Here is a 10,770-nt window from a genome sequence, read left to right as displayed (position 1 = left end):
GCTCGAGATATCTAAAACGCATGTTCGTGGCCCAGATGTCAAACCCTCGAATCAAGATGGCAACCTCGAAGACATTTAACCTCGAAGTTCTTTCTGAGCTCGAAAGAACATAGCATCGAGGTATATCCGTTGTCGGGTGTCTTCGGATCAAGTAGCCTGAGCTTAAAAAAGAGTACAAGCTCAGAATGTAACAGCCTCGATGGTATCTACCCACTCCGAGCAGGTCTTGGAGTAAGGCGGCTAGTTCGTAACTTATCTATAGACTTGGACTGGCATGATGCTAATTGTCGACCTCGAAAGATTTAATGGGTCATATGATGTAACGCGTTCCATGCATTTAAGAATATTTATTGTTGTAACATCCCAACATTAAAAGGATATTAACAAATCTGTTATTCGCCCCTGGTCTTCAGGGGACGTTTCCTTGTATATAGGAGTTACAGTATTTAATGTCATTACTTTAATTAATAAGAAGAAGTATATTCTCGAAATATATGGGAATGAACTCTGAAAACTCTCTATAAATAGAGTGTTCATGAACATATGTAAAGGACGGATCTTTTGATATACTGCGAGAAATTATGGAGAATTCATCCCTGAAGGATTTCCAGAAAACTCCAAGTCTTAATAAAATAGACTCGTGGACTAGGCAGAGTTAACTGCTGAACCACGTAAAATTCTTGTTGTTCTATCATATTATTCATCTGCACCATAGTTCTTATTGTTTAATTGCTCTACATTTTAAGTTGACGAAAAACGGCGTCAACACCCTGAGTTAATCCTTCAGTGATCCTAGCTTCAATTCTCGAGTCCCCAAGCTTCAATTCCTTAGTCTTTTCCTCAACAATTCTCCTAAGCCTTCGAGTCACCCAAAGGTGGAGAGAGAGAGACAAGAACGTGAGAGAGAGGGAGAGGGACTTCTGATACATTCCAACATACTCTAGAGGTTTATTCCATCCATATCCTATACCACAAAGACCAAAATGCCCCTATAGTAAATCAATCCCTTTTGTTGTCCATAAGGGCAAAGTGGTCATTTACCCATTTCCCGCTAATTCATCGAGTCACCCTAAAATTTCCCAATTAATCTCATCATGTCCAACTAACCACCAAATACTTACCCATTACTCGATAAATCCCAAATTTACATTAAACTTCCTAAAATACTCCTAGGCTCACCCCGAGCTAGGTATTAAACCTCGCTGTGACTATTTCGCTAATCCACTCACTAGGATTGTCTCGAGCCATATACCGCAAATATATCCATATAATAATGTGGTCTCAATCATTTACGCACATATAATCACATTTATGCCCCCAATGAGCCAATATTACAGATTTGCCCTTATTAACAAGAATGAGCCCATATGCATATTTAATATACATAAACATGCAGTTAAATCCATATTATAAATCATGTATGCCACATAATCACACATTTATTCAATTAGTTCAACATGTATATCCCATTATGCCCTCCAAGCACTATAATCCAGACACTTAGCCTTAACAGTAAATTTAGGTCGTTACCGTAGTAGTGTTAGTTCGGGGGCTAAAAATCCTAAATAACCTAAATGTAACACAAAATGCTATTCTTGTAGTACAGTACCTATGCTTGGGGGTGATAATTATGGAGCGTTTTATAAGGGCTTAGTTGGTTTTAATATTGGAAAAAGTTGAGAATTACCCATTTTTAGGAGTAGTTAACTAAAATTAGACACTAAATATATTTAGTTGAACTTTACCCATTATTATCATGAGATTTCCCAAATTACCTTTATTTGAGCACATGATTCTAAGTGTTGTTGTAATATGTATTATATGTGTCATATTATAGTTAAATTGGAAATATATTATAATTGTAGTGTTTTTAAGGAGAAAAAAAAAATATGTAATTGAAGGGGTATAATGGGTACATTAATTGAAAATTTGGGTACTAAAATAAGAGTTAAAAATAGTGGGTAAAAATTAAAATGGATCATTTAAAATGGGTACATTATCTCATTTCCACTTCAATATTTGATACAGCCCATTAAACAGGTGAGATCCATTCGTTTTGAAAAATACTGAAATTTTCTCCCAAAAACACATATTCAATTCCTTCATAAAAATTTATAATATGATTTTATACTTTTCTCTATTTTCTCTTTATTTTAAAACCAACAAAACACAAACCAAAGTCAAGTCTCAAAATTTAACAGCATTGAAGAATTAGCCTCAGTAATCTCTTTAGAGTTACAGCCCATCCTACGAACATATACCCTAATTTAAACATTAAAAAAAAAACTGTGCATAAGTCTTTTCTTTGATTTGTAAATGACAAAACTATGGAAGAATCGAATACTCTTGATAACTTTCCCTAATTTTTCTCGGCAACCAAACGCTACTCCTGAATTTTCCATACAAATAAATACTAAAATTCATTCTCCTGACTCGTTTTCACACCAAAATAAACCTCCAAATTATGTTATTTTTACAATCTTGTAAAAAAGCATATTTTTCAAAACAAAACCAAAAACCCTATAAATTTCAATTTTACATTAGTTTAGGAGCAGCCCAATTACAAAGCGCCGCAACCGTATCTAACATTGAAACAGTACGACAATATTACAGGGAAAAGAATTTAAAAATAAAAATAAAAATAAAAAATATTTTAGGACTGGGCTGTCCTCACCCTCTTCCATCGGATCAGAGTCTCCTTCTCTCTCTACAACCGAAAGAATATACGATAGTAACATAAATCAGTCTCTCTCTCTCTCTCTCTCTCTCTCTAGGGTTCTTTGCAGTTTGGGAACCCCACTTGCTGACCCTTTTCAACCACAGAGACCACCCATGCCGCGTCGGAGAGACGAGGAAGATGACGACTTGGACCCTGACGAGGAGTATGGTGAGGACCCCGAACAAGTCTATGACGATGAAGAATTGGACGATGAGGAAGAGGAAGATATTGGCAAAGGAGGAGGAGGCCGCCGCGTAGGGGGCGGCGGCTCGACTCGGAAGCGAGGGAGATCCGAGTTTATAGACGATGTGGCGGAGGAGGACGATGACGAGGAGGAAGAGGAGGAAGATGAGGAATTTGAGGGCGGCAGCGCTGCAAGTAGGAAGAAACGCAATAAGAAGGCCTCTAGTTCTCGCTTTTTTGATCTCGAAGCTGAAGTCGACAGTGACGACGAGGAGGAAGAAGACGACGGCGAGGACGGTACGCTCATTTGGCTTTTATTAATTCTTTTGTTTTATTTAGAGTTTTTGTACATTCTTGAAGTTTGCATTTTGTGATTTGGATTTTGGGTTTAGAGTGGTTTGTGAATTGAATTAAGGATTAGGCGTCTTTTTTTTTTTCTTTCTCGTGAAGAAAAAAAAGGAAGGGATTTGGTTTTTAGTTTCTGAAGAATGTTTGGAAATGAGTCTTTTCGTTGGTTGGTGATTTTAACGACCCAAATACGAATACTTTACGGTTTCAATGAGCTGAAAATGTTGCTAAGAACATAACTATATTTAGGATTTTCTGACTCCTCAAAATACTAGTTTTTGAAAAAGAAATGGAAATGATGGAGATGCATACTATTCATATTGAGAAAGGAGTAGGGGGATGCGCCTCTCCTATATTAGACTCTTGGAGGGCTTGAATTAGTACATGAAGAAATCATTCTGGCATGACAGTACGAATCTGAAAACTCTAGGGAATCATTATAATTTACTGTTAGAAAGTATTTCGTATTTTAACAACAATCAGCATTAATCTGTAATAGTTAAGAATTCTGTGGGAAATGTTTATAAAGTGGAATAAGGAGGAATCAAAATGAGAATTTCGCATTAACATTGAGATGTAGTGGTGTATAAAATGCATGGGAAGTTGGGGGTGTTTACTGAAGTTAATATCTGAAATGAACTTACATATGATCCGTGTAGTATTCTTAATATAGCAATACATCTTTACTTAGGGACAGATTAAAATGTATATATTTATATATCATGAACTTTGGTGCTATTGGCTACTTAGTCTTCTGAGCTTAGCTTCGGAGTCTACCCAGACTATGAACAATGTTATTGTTATGCACTATTATCAAGTAAATTTCACTGTATTTGGACTAATATCGACATGCTCCTTGTACTTTTTTTTTAAATCGCTCCTTACACTTAATTATATCTTCAACTGTGCAATAAAGTTAAAATATTATGGACAGTAGAATCATTATTCATATTTTCATTTGAAGAACGAACCACTGGTTAAAATAAAGTGCTCAAATATATAACATTTTAAGTTTTTAATAATTTTGACAATTTTTATGTTTAAGTGCTGGTAAATAAATAAGCAAGATTGCTGCATTGTGACTGTTTTTCCTGACATTGGATAGACACTCATTCTTTTTGGGAAAACATAAAAAGTGATGAATGGCCATTTTAGACTATGATTCAAAAGCCACCACTCTTCATTTATATTTGATGAACAATACTGTCAGTATCAACTCTCAGGGATGTCATATTGGTTGGCAATCTCATTCTTGCCTAATCTTTTTTTTTTTTTTTTTAATAATTTGTGGAAATTTTTGCTGGATGTAGATGCATATGATCTTGTTTGCTTTGCCAAATACTGATAACCATAATTTTTATACAGATTTTATAGTTGATGGGACAACAGAGATACCTGATGAAGGTGATGGAAGAAGGATGCACCGCCGTCCATTGCTTCCACGAGAGGATGATCAGGAAGATGTAGAAGCGCTTGAGAGAAGAATTCAAGAAAGATATGCAAGGACTATCCACACAGAATATGATGAGGAAACCACTGATGTAGACCAACAAGCTCTATTGCCATCTGTTAGGGATCCGAAGCTGTGGATGGTGAAATGTGCGGTATGATTACTACTTTTAGAACTTCACTCCAAATATGGACTTTGTCCCCTTTGTTGGATGAGTGTTTGACTTTTATCTATTGATGCATGTCAGATTGGTAAAGAGCGAGAGGTTGCTGCTTGCTTAATGCAAAAGTACATTGATAAAGGACCTGAACTGCAAATCAGATCTGTAATTGCACTTGATCATTTGAAGAACTATATTTATATTGAAGCAGACAAGGAAGCCCATGTGAAGGAGGTATGTGTTTATTATGTTCCTGTGCTGAGTTGACTCTGTTCGTGACAGCAGGCGTGTGTTTAGAGTTATGCATTTCTAAATGTTTGATGTTTGTTAAACTGCAATTTAAAGGTTTTGCTTTTGCTTTAGGCATGCAAAGGTCTGCGCAACTTGTATGCCCAGAAAATAATGCTTGTTCCCATTAGAGAAATGACGGATGTTCTTTCAGTCGAGAGCAAAGCAATAGATCTTTCTAGGGATACATGGGTCAGGATGAAGATTGGCACATACAAAGGGGATCTTGCAAAAGTATGAATCTAATTGTTGTTTTGTTCACTTATGATTTCATTTTCCATGATTTTCTGAATCCATTTGGCTTCAAGTTTTCTAGCTCACCATCAAGCTTTGTTTCTGCAGGTAGTTGATGTAGATAATGTACGACAAAGAGTTACAGTGAAACTAATTCCAAGGATAGACCTGCAGGCTCTTGCAAATAAATTGGTATGGTCGACAACCTTTTTTAAAGTCTAATTTCATAGAGAGGATTTTTGGTTCATTCTTTTAGTTGTGAGTGCCATGTCAGCGGCATTGTAAATTTGTTTTATTTTGTTTTGTTTTTGCTGTTGGGAATGCTGGTCACTTATTATGTGTTTGTTTGGAAAAATGAATTAGTGTCATTATGTATTTTGTTTTTATGCTTTCTTTATGTGAGGCTTCAATTGAATCAGTTTTTGATTCCCATGTAATTTCGAAGATAAATGCTATGTAATACAGGAGGGTAGAGAAGTTGGAAAAAAGAAGGCATTTGTTCCTCCTCCTCGTTTTATGAATATTGATGAGGCGAGGTAAAACTAAACATTATCTTATTTTATCACTTTATGTTAGTGCATATGGGTTTACTTATACATATATGTATGTATATATTTCCAGAGAGCTTCATATTAGGGTGGAACGTCGACGAGATGCAATGACTGGTGATTATTTTGAGAATATTGGTGGCATGCTGTTTAAAGATGGTTTCTTATACAAAACAGTCTCGATGAAATCCATTAGTGCAATGAATATAAAACCTACCTTTGATGAGCTTGAGAAATTCCGGAAACCTGGCGAGAATGGTGATGGAGATATAGCTAGTTTGTCTACTTTATTTGCGAACAGAAAAAAGGGCCACTTTATGAAGGGTGATGCAGTTATTGTTGTCAAGGGTGATCTCAAAAATTTGAAAGGATGGGTTGAGAAAGTTGAGGAAGATAATGTTCATATTAGACCAGAAATGAAAGGCCTTCCAGTAAGAATATATGGTTTTATTTATTTATTTTTACGTTTTAAAATGTTTTGAAGTGGTTCCTTTATATGTTTGAATGCATAATTGTGGGGTATGGTCGGTAATTATATTATGAATTTTTTGCAGAAAACTCTGGCTGTAAATGAGAAAGAGCTTTGCAAGTACTTTGAACCTGGCAATCATGTCAAAGTTGTATCTGGTACCCAGGAAGGTGCAACTGGTATGGTTGTTAAGGTTGAGCAGCATGTGCTCATTATTTTATCTGACACAACAAAGGAGCATGTGAGTGGTTTACTATTCTCTCTTTATAAAAAATATATGAAAAAAGAAAAGAAGAATAATTAAGTTTTGTGGCAAATCCTGGACTTGAGATTAATTTAGAACTGTATTGTGCTGATGCTGAGTTTTCTTGTTTTCAGATTCGTGTGTTTGCTGATGATGTTGTGGAGAGCTCAGAGGTCACAACAGGTGTTACTAAAATTGGGGACTATGAACTTCATGATCTTGTGTTATTGGAGTAAGCTGTTTTGTTTTTCCTCTTTGTATATAGAAGGATATTTTTCCCCTAATGATGATTGTAAATTATTTTATTTGTTCAATCTGGTGCAGTAATATGGCTTTCGGTGTGATTATACGTGTGGAAAGTGAAGCATTTCAGGTACTTGCTCATATTGATTGCATGTTATAAGCCTCCTGATAAGTAGATTTTGTTTTTCTTATTTATGCTACTGTAATATAGGTGCTCAAGGGAGTTACAGACAGGCCTGAAGTTTCCCTTGTCAAGTTAAGAGAGATAAAGTGCAAGATAGATAGGAAAACTAATGTGCAAGATCGGTTCAAGAACACAGTATCTGTGAAAGATGTTGTTAGGATTGTTGAGGGACCCTGCAGAGTGAGATCTATATCCATGGCTTGATTATCTCACTGTAAGATTTGGGATGATATATATAATTTGATAATTGTTGTTGTCATACCAGGGAAAACAAGGTCCAGTAGAACACATATACAAGGGTGTTCTATTCATCTTTGACCGTCATCACCTTGAGCATGCTGGTTTTATTTGTGCCAAATCCCAGTCTTGTGTTGTTGTGGGAGGATCACGTTCAAATGGTGATAGAAATGTGAGTTTTTTAATTTATTTTTTTAAATTGTTCTGTGAATGTAAATTCTTTCTTCTTTTTAATCTACTCATTATCATTTTTTTTATAACAATCTAAATCTTATATAATTGTGTAGGGTAATACCTATTCAAGATTAGCCCATCTCAAACCTCCATCTCATGTTCCTCAGTCTCCAATGAGATTTTCTAGGGGTGGCCATCAAAATGATTGTAAGCTGCTGCTGCTCACACAATTTGTTTGATATACATGTTACCACTATTGTTTTTACTTTACCGAGTGCACGGCATTAAGTTCTTGTATAATTCAGTTGGTGGGAGAGGAAGAGGTGGAAGAGGTGGTGGAAGAGGGCATGATGGTGCAACTGGTACCACAGTAAAAATTTGCAAGGGTCCATTTAAGGGTTATCGCGGGCGTGTTTTAGAATTTAAAGGACCAAGTGTTCGTGTTGAATTGGAATCTCAGATGAAGGTTGTCACAGGCAAGTCTACCCATTTCATATAAAAGTTTCATTATTGGTTAATAGTATTTCTGGATGGGCTTTTACATTGAATTTTCCCCTGCAGTTGAGCGGAACTGTATATCTGACAACTTGGCTGTCACAACTCCGCATCGGTAATTTTTTAAATTTCTCTAGTTTTTCCCTTCCACTATTTTTAGACCTCTTGCTAAATACCTCTTTTGCTCAAAATGTTTCAGTGATACATCTAGATATGGTATGGGAAGCGAGACACCCATGCATCCTTCTCGAACCCCTCTACACCCGTATATGACACCCATGAGAGATGCTGGAGGTAATTTTTCTTGAATCTTGTCATCTAGCTTGATTTAGAGATTCGAATGTTTTAATATTATTGCCACATATATTTATTTAGTTTTAAATTTGTGGAAAATTAAGTTATTCATTCATATTCTGTATTTCATTATGCAGCAACTCCAATTCATGATGGCATGAGAACACCTATGCGAGACCGAGCTTGGAATCCTTATACACCGATGAGTCCACCCAGGTGATGTATCAAAATCTAACGATTTTCACGTTAAACTGCGAACCTTTTTTTTTGCCACCGTAAATGAACAAATTGTTTTGCCCTTCATATGCAATTGCGATGGGCACAGTCACAGACTATTTGTTGCATTGCACCACTAAAGCGGTTGAGTGTGTGTGTTGTGTGTAAGAGGTCTGGGGATCAAACCCCAGCTGGATTAATTTAAGAAATGGGCTTGATTAACTGGCTCAACTTCCTTGCATGATAGTTAAAAGTTACTTCATGTCTCACGACCGTGACTTGTCCAAGTCAATATTAGTCTCAATATTTTTGCATAAATTTATTCAGAATCCAAAATACATTTGACCTAGAAAATTGTGGAAAAGAACAAAAAAGAAATCGAGGCACTTAACTAGTGCTTGGAAAGTGTTATAAATAGATTTGTTTCATATGTAATAGTATAAAGAAGTTCAGTTTGGATTTGGATTGTGTTTGTCACTAGCAAAATGCTTGATGTTGCATGTAATAGAAGAATTTTGTTTATTAGAAGAAAATTAGAACACCCTATGTATGACCTTTTGAGTAACTGCTACTAATTTTCAAGAATTTTTTATATTGACGAATTTAGGGATAACTGGGAGGATGGGAACCCTGGCTCTTGGGCTGCCAGCCCACAGTATCAGGTCAGCAATCCTTGTATAATTTGTGAGTTGTCTTTAGACAAGTGTAGTGTTTTTCCTTAACTTGTAATTTTTTTCTTTCTCTCAGCCGGGAAGCCCTCCTGCTTCACGTCCATATGAAGCACCAACTCCTGGTTCAGGTTGGGCTAACACCCCTGGTGGTAACTACAGTGAAGCTGGAACACCAAGGGATAGTAGTTCTTCTTATGGTATGCCTAGTATTTATCGTTGACCAGCATGCATCATCATTGTTTTATGCAATTTAATATATGTATTTTTTTCATTTGTGTAGTTTCTTTCTGAACCTCACTTTTCTATTGATTTTGTTTGCCTCATCTGTCATGTTTTTTGTGCATAAACAGCCAATGCTCCAAGCCCTTATTTGCCATCCACTCCGGGTGGGCAGCCCATGACTCCAAATTCAGCATCCTATCTTCCTGGAACTCCTGGAGGGCAGCCGATGACACCAGGCACTGGTGGTCTAGATGCTATGTCTCCTGTCATAGGTAAGACTTGCAATCTAGTTCCTTTAGTTTGTTTTGTAGTTACAAATGAGACTATCACTGATTCTCTTACTCTGGTCAATTAGTTAATTTGAGGATTCACATTACTTGTTCAATATGCTGAGAAAATTTGGGGTTACCTTCTTGATATTATAAACTAGTGTTTTTAGTCACTAGTGCCTTAAGTTCTCATCCTTCATAACAAAAGTTATTTCAGTGAATATGGATTATTATTTCTTCAGAAATGATCTTGAAAGTGTTGTAAATGTTGCAGTAAGTAATGATCAACTTTGTGTTTTTTTTCTTAATTTTTTTTGCAGGGGGAGATGCCGAAGGTCCATGGTGCATACCGGACATATTGGTAACTGTACGCAGATCTGGAGATGAAGCTATTGTGGGAGCTATCCGTGAAGTGCTCTCAGTATGTTCAGATTCACTCGTTCCTTGAATCCTTCGTTTTGCTTCTATAAAATGCTACTAAGCCTCCAAATAATTACTAATTACTAATTTTTGTTGGTACAGGATGGATCTTGTAGGGTAGTTCTTGGTTCGGGCGGTGGAGGTGAATCCATGGTGGCTGTTCCTGGTGAAATGGAGGCTGTGGTGCCGAGGAAAAATGACAGAATCAAGATCATGGGTGGCGCATTGCGCGGTGCCACAGGCAAGCTAATTGGAGTGGATGGCACTGATGGAATTGTAAAAGTAGATGACACTCTTGATGTTAAGATCTTAGATTTGGCTATTCTTGCAAAACTAGCCCACTCATGATTGTGATGAACATAGAAATTAAAAATGTATATTATTGTCATTATTATTGTCTAATTTTTGGTTTAGCAAAAGTTTTGTTCGAGGGATTCCATCAATTGATATAAGATTAGAAAGGTGTTATTTCTCTCTTCAGCCTCAAGTTTTGTTTTTGAGAACTAGATTTCTAGAGCTTATTATATTGGTTTCTGCTAATAACTTAGGCTATAATTTTTAGGATTAAAATTTCACTGTGTTCCGATGCTGTGCTATCTATGAATTAGAGACCAAAAATTTGGATTCACTTTTTATTTTTGATAAACGTTTGCTCCATACGAAATTGAAGCTCTCTTAGAGATCTACGCACTGCCGAAAAAC

The 10,770-nt window shown here is 36.3% G+C and overlaps 1 protein-coding gene across 1 annotated transcript; it reads left to right on the top strand.

The window, feature by feature from the left end:
• The first annotated feature begins 2,665 nt into the window (after positions 1–2,665).
• Positions 2,666–10,548, top strand: LOC133804475 (putative transcription elongation factor SPT5 homolog 1). Its single transcript, XM_062242627.1, has 22 exons — positions 2,666–3,199; positions 4,616–4,854; positions 4,948–5,094; positions 5,224–5,382; positions 5,491–5,574; positions 5,848–5,918; positions 6,004–6,361; positions 6,485–6,640; positions 6,778–6,875; positions 6,968–7,016; positions 7,098–7,250; positions 7,336–7,479; positions 7,595–7,688; positions 7,787–7,957; positions 8,043–8,091; positions 8,176–8,270; positions 8,408–8,486; positions 9,094–9,148; positions 9,234–9,354; positions 9,508–9,651; positions 9,969–10,069; positions 10,171–10,548. Exons 1-22 carry the CDS (start codon positions 2,833–2,835, stop codon positions 10,414–10,416), a joined length of 3,180 nt encoding a protein of 1,059 aa, XP_062098611.1. The 5' UTR covers positions 2,666–2,832; the 3' UTR covers positions 10,417–10,548.
• The last annotated feature ends 222 nt before the right edge of the window (positions 10,549–10,770 follow it).

The sequence above is a fragment of the Humulus lupulus genome, chromosome X (genome assembly GCF_963169125.1).
Source record: "Humulus lupulus chromosome X, drHumLupu1.1, whole genome shotgun sequence".
Lineage (NCBI taxonomy): Eukaryota > Viridiplantae > Streptophyta > Magnoliopsida > Rosales > Cannabaceae > Humulus > Humulus lupulus.
The sequence above is the reverse complement of the archived record's forward strand: the minus strand, read 5'-3'. Positions and strand labels throughout refer to the sequence as shown.

Excerpts from the sequence above, each read along its gene's own strand:
- LOC133804475 (XM_062242627.1), top strand. The coding sequence starts at position 2,833 with ATGCCGCGTCGGAGAGACGAGGAAGATGACGACTTGGACCCTGACGAG. Across the intron at positions 5,575-5,847 it reads AGGCTCTTGCAAATAAATTG|GAGGGTAGAGAAGTTGGAAA; the intron begins GTATGGTCGACA and ends TATGTAATACAG. Across the intron at positions 7,689-7,786 it reads GGGTGGCCATCAAAATGATT|TTGGTGGGAGAGGAAGAGGT; the intron begins GTAAGCTGCTGC and ends TGTATAATTCAG.